Below are 18801 nucleotides of genomic sequence, written 5' to 3' on the forward strand. Positions count from 1 at the left end.
ATCAAAATAAGGAAAATTGTGGCGAAGGACTAATTTGTATTGTTGTAATATCATGAGCAGATGGAAGCGTATTCTGCATATAAGGCTATTCGTCTATTGCCACTTCTATAAAACGGGTAAAGAAACATGATTGTTAAGCTGACAAAACAGCATCGTACAGATACTGTTCTTGCCAAAAAGAAATACTACTATCATGATGCCGTAATGCAAAAGATAAATAAAAAAATTACAACACGCCTAAAGAAAAACAAAACCCTAAAGACAGAAAGGGGAGACCTCTATAGAATACTAAAAAAAACAAGAGATATGTAACGTAGTGCACATTCTGTAATTCTTTCGGGGTAGCATAGCATCTTTCAATTTCTTGAACTCATTAGGGCATCACCAGTGGGAGCTCAATTCTTGGACTAGGTGGTGTCAAAGCGAAAAATGTCCAAACTAGAAAAAGACTCGTTTTTGGGTGATACAATCTGATGCCCGATGGCCAGGTTTTCCACAATTAAAACAGGCCCCTCCATGGCCCCCATCTCTGCAATGCACATTCAGATATCGTTAAGTTATTACATACACCTAAATATTATATCACATTACATAGATGAACCTTAATATAACTTGAACAGGAAGAAACTTAACAAACAATCAAACATAAGTAAAACAGTTACTATAAAGTCTATAACCTGTTGGATGATGAAAACCTGCTTGATCTACTACTGCCTCCAATTAGCCAATCATTGCCGCTGCTTTTTCCCGTTCGAGACCTGTTGTTGCCAGATCTGAAACTTCTACCACCTCGTCCAAACTCATCATTAGAGTCCTGGCCTCCTTCCCATCCTCGTGAACTTCTAAAACCTCTCTGATCCCTAGAACCTCTACGGTTACTTCTATCTCTGTCGGAAAACTTCCCATAGAAATCACTTGCAGGTTCATTGTCTTGCAAAGGAGGTAACTGCCGATGCAAAGTAAAATGTGAATTCACATTTGTCAAATTATTAATCCAATAAATTGATACTAAAATATGCACTACTAAAAATGAGTTATTTACGATGCACGCTCAACGATAGTTACCTCAAAACCGTCATTGTTGAGCGTGCAATGGTATTTTTGTAAACAGAGTCAACATTACAACGCCGGTTTTTGTGAAAACATCGTTGAAATGTCAAAACGATACCGATTCTTACAAAAACTGTCGTCGTTTTTTATAATTCAAAAACAATTTTTGAATGTGGCCAACTATTGAAAGACTCGTGCTTAGCCTGTTGCCTGTTGCCTATCCCCACTTCAAAAACTCCGATACCATCAACTTGTTTGCGCACCTCCCATTACGTCTGTACACTCCGCCTCTGGCAGCACTGACATTGTTGTTCTGTCACCGTTGAAGTCGTGGTGGTTGTCGTGGGGGTCGTGAGGGCATATAGCTATGCTACATTGGTACGCATCTTAAAAGAGCAGTATCCTAAGACGATTTTTAACTAAGAACCGTCTTAAAATGTTATCCTTCTAAGACGATTTTTATATTAGAACCATCTTAGAATGCGACCCCTTCTAAGACGTTTTTAACTAAAAATTGTCTTAGAATGCTATCATTCTAAAACGGTTTTTAAGTAACCGTCGTGGAAAATCTTGACTTTATTAAGTGGTTGAGTTGATTACTTCAAAATCGTCTTTGAATGTATCTAAAAATCGTCGTAAAAAAACCTTTCTCCAGTGGTGATGGTTGGTGTTTTAGTAAGGGGATTAATCAGGCCAAGACAAATGATAAAGAATTAGAAAAAAAGAATATTACCAAAACTTTGTAATTTACCTTGGTGATTTTGGAGATAGTATTTCCAGATGGCATATCTTTATTGAGCAACTCTTTAGCTATTTCCTCTGGAAGATCAAAAACAGCTCCTTGAACCTGATACAAGCATTACCAACTTTAGAATAAATTGAACATTGTGTTGACTATCTTAATAATACCGAAGTTCCTAACAAGAATCTAGCCCAACAGAAAACAAATAATAGTACTCAGCTACAAAGTTACAAACCCTCTCATCTGCAATTAAATGTATTTTTCCAACTTCATCAGCAGCTTGAGAATAAACATCTGAAAGAAACCCAGTGACAGATCTTGCAGAAAAATATCTTCCAGAAGTATCTGAATCTCGAGTCAGTTGCAATGTAGTCCATCCCTACAACACCAGGGTTTTAATGAGCTAACAAGATAACACGTGCAAAAACAGCATTTATGTATAAGATCAACTATGAGTGAAAATAATTAAAAAAGTTTAAAATAAAATTAAAAAAAACTAATTAATTTAGAAAAAACCTTGTCTAATATTTTTTTTTTGAATAAATTTCAACTTAAAAACTAATCAAATAACTACTAGCTTTTCAAAATATTAACCGAGTAGCAAACATAAAATATCAAATTCAAACATACCAAATTATTGGGTTGAGTTTGGAAAACACCTAATAGAGTTGGGAGAATTTATATAATTTAATAACTGCAATTGCCATTCTGCCTGGGCAATATTTAGATTTTTATTGTGCTGAACAGATTTTCTACTAGATGCAGATGGCACATCCTTTACATACTTCTAATGAGATATAAATCATTATGTATAGTATCATCCAGAATGAATATGGGGAAACAATAAATCCTTTAAAAAATCAAAACTAGATAATTTCAACTTGAAAGTATAAGCTTCTCAGATACCTGTTCATGATTGATAAGAGACCGGCATGATGGAGGTTGAGAGAATCCACTCATCTGTGCTAGAGCAGCTGCAAGGGCCCTTGCTCCTTGTTCTTCAACCAGTTTTTGTGCAGTTGCAGTGAAAAATTCAACAGACTCAGGATGAACTCTATTTAGTGTAGCAACAACTTGCTCAGCAGATGACTCCAAAATCTCTTCCATAGCTGGTGGACTAACAAATTCAAATTTGCTCCCTACATCACGCTCAAGGGATCTAACTGTTCTCCTCTGGCTACTGGTGTACATCAGAATGGCTGTACCCTCTTTTCCTGCACGCCCAGTACGGCCAGAACGATGTACAAAAGTCTCAGCATCATTGGGAAGTTCATAATGTATAACCTGAAGAAATCAATGTAACACCAACAAGCTTCTCAAATCTCAATATGTTGACAACAGACAGCAATTCAGTATTTGTATTTATCCAAAGCATAAAAACCTTATGATTTAAATATAGATCTTAAACTTCTGGCGATAAACAGAATTGAAATTGAGTCAAAAGAAGTAATCAAGGTACTGTTTGCACAAACACATTGCCAAGTCAGATAATACTGTACAGTGATAACCGATAAAGATTGAATGTCAAATTTAGTGGAAATTTCTCCTTATATAAAAAAACTAATCAAAATTTTATTACAAGCAACACAAACTGAAGAATTGAGATATCCTAATCCCAAGTAGGCAATAAAGCCTAATCCAACATAGGGATAAGATATCTCAAGACTTAAACTTCTAGATCTTCAATCAAAAATCCTATCCAAATTACAATAATCCAAGTGGTTGAGTTGATTACTTCAAGTTACATTAAATATGACATAAACAATAAAAATAAAATGCTAGTTCAAGAAAATTCTTACAAAATCAAAACTGGAAAAGGGATGTTTATATGTCAACCAAAAATCATCATTTTTTAACTTACCAAATCAACATTGGGAATATCAAGTCCACGAGCTGCAACATCAGTGGCAACAAGCACTGTGAACTTCCCTTGCCGAAAACCATTCAATGTTCTCTCTCTCTGATGCTGAGATATATCACCATGCAGTGCTTCGGAAGCTATACTACTTGTTAATGCCATTGATACTTCATCAGCATCCTTTTTTGTCTGAGTAAAAACAATAGTCTTCCCACCCTTTGCATAAACCTAAATGGCATAATAGCACTCAGTGAATTATTGAACTGACCACCCTTATCTACAAGAGTAACTTAAAGTATATTTGCAAACATAAAACTAACTAACTAACTATATATATGTGTATATATAAATTGAATTTGCAACAGCAACAGGAGTGTTAGAGAATTTTCACAGCCATAAGTTTGTGTCTGAGTATTCCACGTGTTACATAATGATAAATAACTTGCTTGCTCAGTATGCATGAGCATGACTAATTAAAGGTGGAGTTTCTTTAAACAGTAACCTGCTTCCTTCAATCATCTCAAAAAATTGATAAACACGTTTTTATTGTATTATTGATTGGAATGATATTTTGTATTACCGCATATAATAACAACAGTAATATTATTCCTCATACCTATTACCTACTAAAAACATCCTCAGAATCAGATTCCCGAATACAAACTACAGAAATTAGAAAGCATCAAGCTAAGATTGTAAAAACATAACTACAAACTTACAGTTATAAGATCAGAAAGAACTGTCCGTTTTGAAGTGGCAGTGGCTAATAATGCATAAAGTTTGATCCCTTCAGCAAGCTTCTCTTCTTGTTCACCAACCTTGTTTGGAAGAAAAGGAAAAGAAAAAAACATAACCAATTTCCTGGGATTAAAATACATCATAATTATGATTTAATTTTCATTCTACAATAACTTCAACATTATTAGTAAGCATTATTGAATCTGTTTGATAGAAAGAATCAGAAGAAAATGAGAATGCCAATTAAAGAAAAGTTGAAGAAAACGAGAATAAGAGACAGTTTTAGTGGAAATTTATTCATGCTTTCCCTTCTTTTCTCTCCAAATCCATTATACCAAACATACAACAAGATGCTTCCAAACAGATGAAAAAGGATTATAAAGAGGAGTTGCATTACTGATGTTAACTAGATTATTTATATCACACAGAGCCTGTTATACACCACAGCACCACTTTCTGCTGATAGGAAGTATAAGATGTCCATGTTACTCCCTAAATTTTCCCCATGCTAGACAATGAGAATATTGCCAACACTATTATACTCTAATCTACAATTTTATTCCATAAACAAGCAAGTACTTAGTCAACAAAAATCTGCATATTCAGCAAGAATAGAAGCCAAACCAAAATGTAACAAAAGAATTTACCAAATCAATCGTCAAAGGGTTATTCAAATACTTTCTGGACAGTTTCTTAACCCAACCAGGCATGGTCGCAGAAAAAAGCATGGTCTGGCGCTGAGTCGGGACCTTATCTAAAATGACCTCCACATCCTCCTCAAACCCAACAGCAAGCATCTGATCAGCTTCATCGAGCACCAAATACTGAACCTCACTCAGTTTAAGGCTGTTTCCATTCACCAGGTCAATTATTCTACCCGGCGTCCCAACCACCACATCAACACCCCGTGAAAGGGCACTCTGCTGTGTTACATAAGAAACACCACCATAAACACAAACTGTTTTGAGGTAAGGTGCAGATTCTTGTATCTCTTTCTCAACTTGCTTTGCTAACTCCCTAGTAGGTGCAAGGACCAACGCTTTAGGAAGCCTCCCAGACCGCCTGCAATAATTAAAAATTAATAAATCTATTATGAAGCAAACAATACTAAGATTATTTTTTTTTTCCCGGAAACAAGGTATTCCCATAGTCAAAAGGGCATGACACTAATCCTCAAGGCGTAGAAATCATCAAAGTGAATTTTGTCACTCCCAATAAAGTCTTTTTACACATGGTCAGGGAATCAAAACCCCTGTCGGCATGCTTATGGATTTCAGTCATCTACCAACTGTCTCCGACCTTGTCGGTAACAATACTAAGATTAATGTATATGAATAAGAAATAATGTGGACCTGTGAGGACTTTGTTCATCATCATTAGTGAGACCTTTAAGAATTGGAATTCCGAATGCTAAAGTCTTGCCAGTCCCTGTCTTTGCACGAGCAATGATATCTTTACCTTCTAGTGCAGGCACCAACACAGCTCTCTAATCACCCAAAAGAAAAGTGTTTATATTTGTGGTAGTTGAAAATAAAATAAAAAATGATTTTTTATTTTTAAAAAAAAGGTAAGGATACCTGAATGGGGAAAAGGCTGATGATCCCACGTTTTTGGAGGGAGTGGACGAGGGGCGAAGGTAAACCCAACTTGGAAATGTCGAGTTCGTGGTCGCTAACGTTGGTGTCGGGTTCGAAGTCATAGCCAAATTGGTCGCTATTACTAAGGTCGTCCAAAGTTAAGCCCTTTAAGGGTTGTTCGGTGAGAATGGATGGGGTGGCAATGGCGGAAGGAACGGAAGAGAGTGTGGCGTCACGGTTACGGGGAAGGGTGTTGAAGAAAACGGAGGTGGTTGTGGCGGCTGGTCTTTTGAAGAGTTGAAAAGAGGGGGTTTTGTATATGGAGATGGAAGAAGAGATACCTATGGTTGAAGCCATTTGGAGGGAGGAAATGAAAGAAGAAGAAGAGGAGGAGGAGGCGGCGAGGGGATAAGGCCACGCACCTTTCTGTCTCTGAACTTAAAGCCTTTTAAACCTCCCTGTGCTGCGTGCGTATCACTGTGTGTCTGCGATACAATTTAATGGTTAAATTATTTAAATTTTTTGGGTAAATAGTGATTTTGGTGTCAGACAATCTCGGATCGGAAGAATAGAAATTTAAATTTTAATTATTGAAAGTAGAGGTGGAAATAGGTCAAGTTGGCCTACAAGGGTCTACGACCTGCCCTATATAAAGTCTAACCTGAACGGGTCTATTTAATTAAAAGGTTAGATTCAGACTTTTTTAAAAATCTATTAAATTAAATAAATCAGGCTTAGATTTATTAAAAAATCTTATAAGCATGATAGACCAGCCTATATATATATAAAATATTACTTTTTAGATACAATTATTTTTTTTAAACTATCAGACTTTGATTACCTTCATAACTTTTATTCCTATAATTAAGTAAAAATGTAATTACAATTTAGGTATAAGTCATGTGTCCTTTTATTATTTTTATTGACTTTTTCTTTAACTTTCCTATTACGTTTCTATTCCATCCATAAAAATATTAAATATTTATGGTCAAGAAGACTTTTAAAAAGGTTATCAGGCCAGACCAGACTTTTAAAAAGGTCAGGTCGAGCCAAAATAAAAAGTCTTTCATAGGCTATAGGACAGGCTCAGGCCTCAAAGATTCATCGTAGGCTAGACTCAGGCCTTTCAAAGCCTGACCTGGTCTGCCCTATTTCCACCCCTAATTGAAAGTAAAAAAGTACAATAAATTTATTTATCTGTTAACTTTAATCTTTAACAAATGAAAGAGCTTATGTGATAAATACATGAATGAATTTGTCCTTGAATAATAAGTATAATATTTCAGAGTAATTGTTTTCCTATTTTTTAAGTGTTTAATGTAATATTATGCTTGTAACGATTAAAAAAGGAAAAGGTGAAGATTAAATTATATTTTGGATAAATAGTCATATTTGTCCCTGGATGTGTAGAATACCGACGAATTTGTTGGCGCTCTACACAGTTAAAGGAAAAAAATGACTATTTACTCAATCTTTTTAATGAATTTTACTACTACCTCTAACTTTAGTACTAAATATAAGAAGACAAAATTACACTTTTGATTCTCCACTTTATCTCCAATTTCGCATTTGGTCCCCCAGTAATTTAATTCACAAATTTGGTCCCCTGGTAATTTTATAAAATCCTACAATGTTGGTCTCGGATGTCTCAATTGGACGTTGACCGTTAAGCACTGACATTGACTGTCATGTGTCATCGTCTGAGAGGCACCTTGAATTGCATTTTTTAACCCATATTTTCTCTCTCTTTCCCAGGTAACTCCAATTTTATTTTATTTCTTATTTTCTCTTTTCTCCTCCTATTTTTCTTTCTTGGTGGTGTCGGATTTGCCATCGACGATGTCGGAGTTTATACTCAGATCTCTTCACCCTCCGCAAGCTAAGGCGCCTCATCCCTATGCTTCCACCCCAATACTAGCACCACCATCATCACTGCAACCGCCACAACCCAATTATCCACCAATCTCGACTTCGCCGCCTACCACCTCCCTCCCTGCGCGTCCACCTTCTCCGAGCACACCCCCTACGGGAACCAAAAACGCTCCCAACATAATTTTGTTGTATAAAAAAAGTTTAGATCTATGAAAGTCATTCGGGCAATAATAAAGGATGTTTTTTCTTTTTTTTTTCTTCTCCGTAACTTTTTTTTTCTCTGCAATTGTTGTGTCATGTTCCACGTTCAGCTTCTCACAAGAGTTATGATATAATAAATTAAATGGTGAACTTTTTCTCCAAAAAAAAAGTTTAGAAATGATTCAACTTTTGCTTGTGGATGATGTTTTTTCAATCGGGTGTGTAAAAGAATAAAGATGGAACGAGGAGTTACCAGAATTGAGAAAGAGAGAGAAAAGATGGGTTAAAAAATACAATTTAAGGTGTCTCTCAGACGTTGACACGTGGCAGTCAACGTCACTACTTAACCGTCAACGTTCAATTAAGGCATTCAGGACCAACATTGCAAGATTTTATAAAGCAGGAGGACCAAATTTGTGAATTAAATTAGCGGGAGATCAAATGCGAAATTGGAGTTAAAATGGAGGATCAAAAGTGTGATTTTGTCATATAAGAAATAAATGATCAATTCATCAAAACCAATAAAAATTATTAATTTGATTATTTTTATTAATATAAATTTATATTTTATTCCAAAACTACCCCTAGGATTAAATATTATAGCACTCAAAATCCAATGACACCGGTGCAATTTTTGTAGAACTAATAATTAACTTTTTGTATCAACATTGTTTTTTAAAATATCAATTTTTTTTTATTTCCCACTAAAATTTGGCCTAAAACCATCGATAATCCTATTCAAAATCTTGCTTTGCCACCAAATTTTAAAATATGAAAAACGTTACGGATATAAACTTATGAGCATCTTCCTTCTATTCACGTAAGCTAAAGATACTTATCGGAAAAGAAAAAAAACTATCATTTGTTGTTTAAAAATGCCATGAGAAATTGACCTAAATGTTGCTTTAACCAACGGAGATGAAGCACGATTATCTGAAACCCAGACCATTGTAGTGTTTAAGTCTGAGGAAGCTTTGGCACCTAATGAAGTTGAGGAAGCAATCCCACTAGCGTGGGCACCAACGTGGGATCCTAATGAAGATGACGAAGCTTTTGATGATGGTGGGATCCTAATGATGTTGACAAAGCTTTCGATGACTTGGAAGGTGAAGAATCGTAGGAACCTGATGAAGTATCTTTGGCACCAGGTGAAGCATCTTTTCTAAACCAACCTTTCTTTCTATCAACATACATGTGTTAAGTTTGTTTTTATCTATTGGCTGAAAAAATACATTAAATAAAATATGAATTTAAAATATGTGTTAAGGTCTATACCGTAGACTTGTTAATAGTCCAAGAAATATTTATTGAAGGGAAACTGAAACAAATTAAACACAAAAGATAAAAAAAATAATAAATGTTGATTGACATTGACAAAATTGATTTATTTTGATGATATTAGCATTAAATTATATTTATTAATTATTTATTTATTTTTCGTTTGAAACATTAATCTTATGTTAACATTAATCTTATTTTTTAACTAACATAATTAAAATATCTAACTCTTCAATAAAAATTTGAAATATCTTCTCTTAGTTTGAGTCATCGTTCCTATTAATTTGAATGACCATAGAGAATCAGAAGGAGATATTTCATAAATATAAATTATTACTACATGTACACACTTATATAATTTTGTTTATTTGGATAATAATAATATTTAAGTATTGACAGAAAAAAAAATACATTAAATAAAATATGAATTTGAAACTAATATTGAGTTACATGTAGATAATAAAATATAATTTTAAGGTAATGTGTAAATATTATATATTGTTTGATATTGTTTGGAATAAAAGAAAAGATGTATAGTAAAAATATGTGAATCAAACGATTACATGATTGAATAATATGTACCTCATTAAGTTATGAAACATCAAGGGGCAGAAAAAAGAAATGATAAAAATATAAGTCAACGAAATAAATTCAGAATTAATTAAAACAAACCATAAACTGTTCAATTAAAATTAAAATGGAATTGAAAAATTATTCGATACCCAAAGGTATTGAACTTACAACATTAATAAAAGTATGAGAAAAAGGCACATGAAAGAACCTTTGGAATGCACATAACTAAAATCAGACATTAGTAGTGTTAGCCCGTACCTTCAAATTGTTGGGTGTATTTCTTTTTTATTATTGTTGAAGAACCTTTGGAATGCACATAATTAAAATAAGATATTAGTAGTGTTAGCTCATGCCTTAAAATTGTTGATTGTATTTTTTTGTCTTTTTTTTATTGAAGAATCTTTGGGATGGACATGACTAAAAATAGATATTAGTAGTGTTAGCCCGTGACTTGAAATTGTTGACTGCATTTTTTTTCCTCTTTTTGATTAGAGGACCTTTGGGATGCACATGATTAAAATCAGGTATTAGTAGTGTTAGCCCATGCCTTTAAATTGTTGACTACATTTTTTTTTCTTTTTAATTGAATCTCCTCCACCATAAATTAAAGAAAGTAATACACACAAAAATTACAGAGCATAAATCTTTCGTCCAAATTTAATCTACAATTAAAATTCATAGAACATAACAGATGGTAACTGAAATAAGACCACACAAAGAAAAGAATGGAGATCTCATATGGAAATACGTTTGGTTGAACAGTATGGGTTATTATAAGTCGTCTTATATTGTTTTTAATTACTAAAGATAAAACAAAATAAAAAAGGAATAAGTCAACGTGCAAATTATATTTATTTCGATATCCTAATAAAATTGTTAAGTAGTTCATAATGAAATGAAAAATAACCAAAATAAAAATAAAATATGGTTATTAATTAAATGTTAATAAATTGAAAATGACTTTGACAAAAATAAATACTAAATTGAAGCTTATTTGAATAAAATGTTAAAATTGATAGTGTAATATTTAAAATTGATTATTTAGTTCAAACTAATTAGGAATAAGTCAATGTCTAAATTATCATTATTTTGATATCCTAACAGAACATGCTTATTAAAATTGATCAAACTTTTATAAAGTGACAATGATTACGACAGAAATAAATACAAAAGTGAACCTGGTTTTAATAATTGGTTAAAATTGATATGGTAATATTTAAAATTTATTGTTAAGAACCTACTAATTAGGAATAACTTAACTGCTAAATTATTATGTTTATTAATTAGAAAATCATGAATATTTTAATATACTAACCGAATATTTAAAATTGATTGTTAAGGACCCATTAATGAAAAGGTTTAAATTATGATTATTTACATATCTAAACAGAATATGTTTAGTAATTTGAAAATCATGATTATTTTCATATACTAACAGAATATTTAAAATTGATTGTTAAGTACCTATTAATGGAAAGGTATTTTAAATTTGCCTAACGTTTTGTTTAATTTTTAAATCCATAGAACATACTTTTAAATATAATTGATTGTTAAGTTTCTACTCATTAGGAATAACTGAACGCCAAAATTACTTTTTAAGATTAATAGTGTAATATTTAAGATTGATTGTTAAGTAAAATGATATTATGATTAAATTTTTATAAATTGACGATGATTAAGACAAAAATAAATACAAAAGGAAACCTGGTTTTAATAATATGTTAAAATTGATATGGTAATATTCTAAATTGATTGTTAAGAACCTATTAATTAGGAATAATTCAACGTCTAAATTATGATTATTTACCTATCCAAACAGAATATGTTTAGTAATTTGAAAATCATGATTATTTTAATATACTAACAAAATGTTTAAAATTGATTGTTAAGTACCTATTAATGGAAAGGTCTTTTAAATTTGTCTAACATTTTGTTTAATTTTTAAATTCACAAAACATACTTTTAAATATAATTGATTGTTAAGTTCCAACTAATTAGGAATAATATGTTAAGTTCCTACAAAAGTGAACTTGGTATTAATAATATGTTAAAATTGATATGATAATATTTAAAATTAATTGTTAAGAACCTATTAATTAGTAATAACTCAATGTCTATATTAATTTGAAGATTAATAGTGTGATATTTAAGATTCATTGTTTCCATGTCCTACCAGAATATGTTTATTAATTAGAAAATTATGATTATTTTCATATCTTAATAGAATATTTTTAATTGACTGTTAAACCAAACAAATTGATTTTACTATCCCTAAATTAATTTCCATAACTGGTCCAAGATTATGTGACCCTGATATACCAATTAAATGATAAAAGTATAAGAAACTATAAAAAATAAAAATTAAAAACTAACATTCCAATGAAAGTTAGAAGTTACTAAAAAAACTTATTTACTGAATAATCAATTAAATGAGTTTTTTAGCTAATAAAAAAACTAAAAACTACTTAAAATATTTTGTCGAATATAACTTAAGTTGACTAAAAAATTAGTCAATACTTTTGAATTTGTTTCATTTAAAATGGTCATGGTAGGAATGAAAATATAAATATATCGAGAAAAAAGAAATGCAACCAAATGAATAAAAAGGACAAAAACAATTAAATAATTAAAAAAATAGGAAATATGGAGAAGCGTGAAATGAAAGTGCAAAAGCAAAGTGTATTGGTAAACGTAAATATAAAAAAGTGCATCAATAAGTGTATTAATTATGTTTTTTAAAAAAAGTACATCAATAATATTATGACATTTAATTACAAATGAATAAAAAGGACAAACGTCTTGTCATGTAGTCATAATTATTGTTGGTTTTCGAAAAACATTAGTAATCCAAAAGCATGGGTATTGGTATTTGAAAAACATGAGTATTGAAAACACATCTTTCTTTCAAATGTTTAATTTATTATTTAATTTATTTGTTATTAGAAACACATCGTTTTATTTATTGAAAATGCATCGTTTAATAAAGCACTATATCACAAATTGACATTTTTAGGCGGGAATTACGGTGAACCACAGCTTGACATGTAGGTCATCCATGGCCTTGTTTGTATAATCCCTTCCTTTCATTTTCAATTTTAAAGTGTACATCTTCTTTGTTTTGATTTTAAGTTTTTTCCATTTATGTGACATGGATATAAACTGGAAAACAAAAAAAAAAACCAACAAATTTTAACTTAAGGGCCAATAGGAAAAAAAGAAAGGGAAATAGAAAATAAAAAGTAAATATTCATTGGTAAAACTGGTTGTTGTAATTACAACACAAGATCTAGGCTGTGAATATTTTTATGAGTGATCTGAACAATTTATATACAAAAGATTCAGATGCTTATTAAAAACAAACTTGAAATTAGAATTACAACACAGATGTCCTATTTTACAAATTCACTAAACAGGTAAAAAGTATTTTGTGATGAACTATTGAGTGATCCCATTGAAGTAGCTTTTCTTGGCCTAATTGAATTACTGGTCAATCTTCAGCCTGATGAAGTGAAAAACAAATAAAAGTCAATCTCACTGATGTCACACAAAAAGAGGATTGAAGTTAAGCAAATTGGTTCAAAATAACCCCTAACCAAACCACAAAATAAAAAATAGAATGCATGTGAAAATTGAAAATTGATAATATAATCCTGATGACATCGTGGCTACTCCCCCGTGCGTGACTAACTATTCCAAGGAATATATAAGGACATAGTTAATGTTGCTTTCGAAAAAAACCAAAAATGGTTACATTGACACAAATCTGAAACGAAAGCAAAAAAAATCAAAGTTCTAAGCTTTAGAACATTTAAACTACATGCAGTGAAAAAAAATCTGAAAAAACGCATACAAATGCAAATACAGGTAAAAAGAAAACGTAGAAGAAGACAGGGAGGCAAAAATCAAAGCTTTTTGGGATAAAGCAAGAAAATGAATCTGTATTCATGGAGTTTGGAGATAAAAATCGAAGCTTTTGGAGATAAAAATGATAGCTTTAGAAGAAACAATAAACATGCAGTGAAAAAAATAAAAAAAAAGCACATGGAGAGGGAAAACGAAGCACATTCATGGAGTTTGGAGATAAAAGTCGAAGCTTTTTGAGATAAAAATGGTAGCTTTAGAAGAAACAACGAACATGCAGTGAACAAAATCGAAAAAAAGCACATGGAGAGGGAAATCGAAAAACATTCATGGAGTTTGGAGATAAAAATTGAAGCTTTTTGAGATAAAAATGGTAGCTTTAGAAGAAACAATGAACATGCTGTGAAAAAAATCGAAAAAAAGCACATGGAGAGGGAAACCGAAGCACATTCATGGAGTTTGAAAATAAAAATTGAAACTTTTTGAGATAAAAATGGTAGCTTTAGAAGAAACAATGAACATGTGAAAAAAATCGAAAAAAAAGCACATGGAGAGGGAAAACGAAGCACATTCATGGAGTTTGGAGATAAAAATCGAAGCTTTTTGAGATAAAAATGATAACTTTAGAAGAAACAATGAACATGTTGTGAAAAAAATCGAAAAAAAAGCACATAGAGAGGGAAAACGAAGCATAACCTTTGAGTTTTTCGTTTGACATCTCCATCATTTCGGTCCGGCATTTGGAGAACAACAGCACCAAGGTATCGTCTTCGAACGGTGGTAGGAAAAAAAAGGTAGATTTAGAAGAAACAATGAACATGCTGTGAAAAAAATAAAAAAATAAAAAGCACATGGAGAGGGAAATCGAAGCACATTCATGGAGTTTGAAAAGAAAAATCGAAGTTTTTTGAGATAAAAATGGTAGCTTTAGAAGAAACAACGAACATGTTGTAAAAAAAATAAAAAAAAAGCACATGGAGAGGGAAAATGAAGCACATTCATGGAGTTTGGAGATAAAAATCGAAGCTTTTTGAGATAAAAATGATAGCTTTAGAAGAAACAATGAACATGCTGTGAAAAAAATCGAAAAAAAGTACATAGAGAGGGAAAATGAAGCATAACCTTTGATTTTTTCGTTCGGCATCTCCGTCATTTCCGTCCGGCATTTGGAGAACAACAACACCAAGGCATCGTCTTCGAACGGTGGTAGGAAAAAAAAAGGTAGCTTTAGAAGAAACAATGAACATGCTGTGAAAAAAATTGAAAAGAAGCACATGGAGAGGAAAAATGAAGCATAACCTTTGAGTTTTTCGTCCGGCATTTCCCTCATTTCCGTCCGACATTTGGAGAACAACAGCACCAAGGCATCGTCTTCGAACGGTGGTAGGAAAAAAAAAAGAATGAGAATGAGAAAGGGTGGGGAGAGTGAAATAGAGAGAACGGTGGTAGGAAAAAAAAGAGAGAATGAAAGAGAGAATGGGAATGAGAAACGGTGGAGAGAGAATTATGGAGATAATTGGGAAGGCGTGTAGCAAACAAAGGACACCGTGTAGCAATGGAAAGCGTGAAAAATTAAAAAATGCATTGGTAACTGAACGGCCAACACATAAAACGACAAAAATAATAAATGTATAATGAAACGACGTTTTTGGGCGGGAAGTTGGATTGCTAGCATTCTGACACGTTAGCCCTGGCAATGCCACGTCAGCATTGTCAGGGCCTTGTTTGTATCATGATAGATGATTACCTGGAAAAGGAGAAATGTTAAAGTGCTCCAGAATAAGAACCAAGAGTCAAGGAAATTGTTAGACCCAATTAAACTTTAGACTTAGAATTGGATTCAAAGTAGGGGTGGGTTTCATTACTCTCTTGCCTGTTGGTTCAATGATCCTCTCTCATGTTGTACTTAATCTTCTTCGGAATTGGAATTTTATCTTGAAACACTTAATCAGCGTATTACTTTTGTATTCTCATCTTCAATAGCCCTTTTAATATTTATCTAGATAATGTTGACAAGCTTTGATAGGAGATTTTTTTTCAGCTTTCGAGCTATTTTGGTGGCTATTTGGTAGCTTCCTTTCACGTTTTGTAATTACTATTTCAGCTTTATCATAGCTTGTGATGAAGCTTTCTTATTTATAATGATACAGTTTCTGATATGAGAGCTTGGGATGGATCTATGTGGCATCATAGTTTAGAACTAGAAATTGTTGGCCACATACATTTTAAGGCTGCTTGTTTTCGCACCAAGTGTGGCAGCTCTTGTAACACCCTTCATTAAAAAAAACTCGTAAGAATACAAAATCTCAAAATTATAATAATGATGAGAATCCTGAAATTGGCCAAATACAGGCTAAAGGCCCAAGTGGAGAAGGGCGAAGGCCCAATTGGAGAAGGATAAAGCCCCCGAGTTGAGAAGGATGAAGGCCCAAGTGGAGAAGGATGAAGGCCCAGAGGCAGAGACACTATCAAGACTATTAATTGTTGCTGAAGGCCCTGATTAATTTGAAGGCCCAAGTTAAATATGTTTTTTAATTATAATTTTTATTTATTGTAATTTTGGCCCAAACTATTTAGAAGGCCCATGTCTATTTTTATCATTTTGTTCAGATACACTATAAGTATTGGTTTTTGTTTTGAATAAAAAAACTTTTGGCATTTTGATAAAATTTGGTGAAAGTTTCTCTCCGGGTTCCTTGTTGAACCAATTATCTGACTTATCAAGGTAATCCTTGTGGCGTCTACCCTGACTTATCTTCCTTCACTGGAAGTGGCGCCTACCCTGACTTATCAAATAATATGAAAATACCTCTTGTATAATAAATAAAGTCAAATAAGTAAGTCTTTACATAAGGAAAAATATTATCCTCAAAACATGGATATTTAAACTGTTAGAAAGTGATTCAAATAGTTAAGGGGTTAAATGCGGAGTACGGTTATAATTAGAAAATGAGAATAGCTTGTATTTTTCTATTTTTACGGAAAACTAATTGTTATAAATAGATAGTTATCAGCATTGTATAAGAATTATTCATCAGAATTCAGGTTCTTGGTTAAGGGATAGAAGAAATGGGATCAACTGGTGCGAATTTTTCTACGAATCTTCCCATCCTCAATGGCAAGAACTGGGATTGATGGCGTGTACAGATGAAGGCAATTCTGGGTTATCAAGAAGTGGCTGAAATTGTTGAGGAAGGTTATCCCACAATCACTAAAGGCTCTACAGAAGCACAAAAAGCCCTTTATATAGAAAACAAGAAGAAAAATTGTAAAGCTACAGTCTTGATTCATCAGTGTGTAGATGATGCACACTTTGAGAAGATTGCAGGCGCTGCAACTTCACGAGAAACATGGAAGATCTGGGAGAAATGTAATGAGGGTGCAGAACAATTGAAGAAGGAGAAACTACAAACGACGAGGCGTCAATGTGAATTGATGCAAATGGAGAACAATGAAAAGATAGCTGATTTCTTCAATAGAATCATCACTCACACAAATGTTATGAAGAACTGTGATGAGAAGATTTCAAACCAAACAATTGTAGAAAAGATCCCGAGAACTCTTAATCCCAAGTTCAACCACATTGTCGTAGCCATTGAAGAATCCAAGAAACTTGAGGAAATAACAGTAGAAGAACTTCAAGGTTCTCTTGAATCACATGAAGAAAGACTCATTGAAAGAGAAACAACGAAGCCAGGGGATCATCAAACATTGCAGGCTCATACATCAAAGAGAGTAGGCAATAATTCCAAAGGTAATTTTAGAGGCCGTGGACGTGGGAAAAATTTCAGAAGTGGCTTTAAAAGAAACACACAAAATCAAGAACAAGGAAAGAATGAAGAAGATCAGCCAAAAAGCTCTAACAAAAAAGGGAATTTCAATAATTGGAGAGAAAAAAAAGAAAAAGACAATTGACAGGAAAAGAATCAAATGTTTCAATAGCAATCGGATTGGACATTTTTCCACAGAGTGTGTAGCCACACCAAGTAGCATAGATCACATGGGGAATCAGTCACACAATGATTATCAAGCACATATGGCCAAAGAAGAGAATGAAGTAGACTCTGAAGAACAACCCTTGATGCTGATGATGATTACCGATTCAGAATCTCATAATAATGAAACCCGATATAGAGATTCTGGATACACAAACCATATGATTGGACATAGGGATTGGCTCGTCAATTTTGATGCAATGAAGAAGAGCAAAGTAAGGTTTGCAGACAACAGAGTTATACAAGCTGAAGGAGCGGGGAATGTGGCTATTAGAAGACTAGATGGAAGACAAGCAATGATCACAGATGTACTCTATGTTCCTGGGATGAAGAGTAACCTGATAAGTATGGGTCAACCTCTAGAGAAGGGATTTTCAATGAAAATGAGTAATGGGTCTTTGGAAGTCTATGATACAACAAAGAAAATGATTATGAAAGCCCCATTGGCCAGAAATAGAACGTTTAAGGTAAATCTGAATACTATTGAACCTCAATGCTTCTCTGCTGTTACATTGTCTGATGACTCATGGTTATGGCATCTAAGGCTAGGACACTTGAATTTTAAAGATTTAAGCCTATTGAGATAAAAAAATATGGTAATTGGTCTCTCCTCAATTGTGATTCCAAAGAAAGTGTGTGACAATTGCCTAATCAGCAAGCAACCCAAAACATCTTGTAGCTCATACACCATTTCCAAGGCTAATGATGTTCTACACATTATATACTCTAATGTTTGTGGACCATTTGATGTTCCATCTTTAGGAGGAAACAAGTATTTTGTTTCATTTGTGGATGAATTTAGCAGAAAACTATGGCTTTACTTGATTAAGGTCAAGAGTGAAGTGTTCAATACATTTAAGGGATTCAAGGCTTTAGTAGAAAAGCAGTCCGAAAAGTGCATCAAGACTTTGAGGACCGATGGAGGAGGAGAATTCACTTCTAGTGAGCTAGAAGATTTTTGCAAGAAGCATGGAATTGCGCACAAGGTTATTGCCCCCTACACTCCCCAACATAATGGGATAGTGGAAAGAAGAAATAGGATTATATTGAACATGG

General features: G+C 32.9%; 2 protein-coding genes and 1 long non-coding RNA gene across 3 annotated transcripts; 1 reads left to right on the top strand and 2 right to left on the bottom strand.

Annotated features, from left to right (window-relative positions):
- Nucleotides 1–16: 16 nt before the first annotated feature.
- LOC114371181 (DEAD-box ATP-dependent RNA helicase 3, chloroplastic-like) lies at nt 17–6411 on the bottom strand. The gene is made up of 10 exons (XM_028328622.1): nt 5966–6411; nt 5741–5874; nt 5036–5450; nt 4370–4468; nt 3654–3878; nt 2699–3076; nt 2028–2171; nt 1802–1897; nt 678–946; nt 17–529 (listed from the first exon to the last, which is right to left on the bottom strand). Exons 1-10 carry the CDS (start codon nt 6320–6322, stop codon nt 439–441), a joined length of 2208 nt encoding a protein of 735 aa, XP_028184423.1. The 5' UTR covers nt 6323–6411; the 3' UTR covers nt 17–438.
- Nucleotides 6412–13115: 6704 nt separating this feature from the next.
- On the bottom strand, nt 13116–15271 carry LOC114369818. Its single transcript, XR_003657724.1, has 2 exons — nt 14447–15271; nt 13116–13388 (listed from the first exon to the last, which is right to left on the bottom strand). It is a non-coding gene; the product is annotated as an uncharacterized LOC114369818 (long non-coding RNA).
- A 1626-nt stretch (nt 15272–16897) lies between these two features.
- Nucleotides 16898–18332, top strand: LOC114371738. The gene is made up of 2 exons (XM_028329088.1): nt 16898–17504; nt 17719–18332. The coding sequence occupies exons 1-2, from the start codon at nt 16898–16900 to the stop codon at nt 18330–18332; spliced, it is 1221 nt and encodes a 406-aa protein (XP_028184889.1).
- Nucleotides 18333–18801: the final 469 nt, after the last annotated feature.

The sequence above is a fragment of the Glycine soja genome, chromosome 10 (assembly GCF_004193775.1).
Source record: "Glycine soja cultivar W05 chromosome 10, ASM419377v2, whole genome shotgun sequence".
In the NCBI taxonomy this organism is placed as follows: domain Eukaryota; kingdom Viridiplantae; phylum Streptophyta; class Magnoliopsida; order Fabales; family Fabaceae; genus Glycine; species Glycine soja.

Bases quoted from the DNA above. Each gene is read 5' to 3' on its own strand.
- LOC114371181 (XM_028328622.1), bottom strand. From the start codon at position 6,322: ATGGCTTCAACCATAGGTATCTCTTCTTCCATCTCCATATACAAAACC. The intron at 2,172-2,698 runs GTATCTGAGAAG...CTGGTGTTGTAG, and splicing joins CTCTTATCAATCATGAACAG to GGATGGACTACATTGCAACT. The intron at 1,898-2,027 runs GTTTGTAACTTT...TGCTTGTATCAG, and splicing joins ATTTAATTGCAGATGAGAGG to GTTCAAGGAGCTGTTTTTGA.
- LOC114371738 (XM_028329088.1), top strand. From the start codon at position 16,898: ATGAAGGCAATTCTGGGTTATCAAGAAGTGGCTGAAATTGTTGAGGAA. The intron at 17,505-17,718 runs GTAATTTTAGAG...ATTTTTCCACAG, and splicing joins AGTAGGCAATAATTCCAAAG to AGTGTGTAGCCACACCAAGT.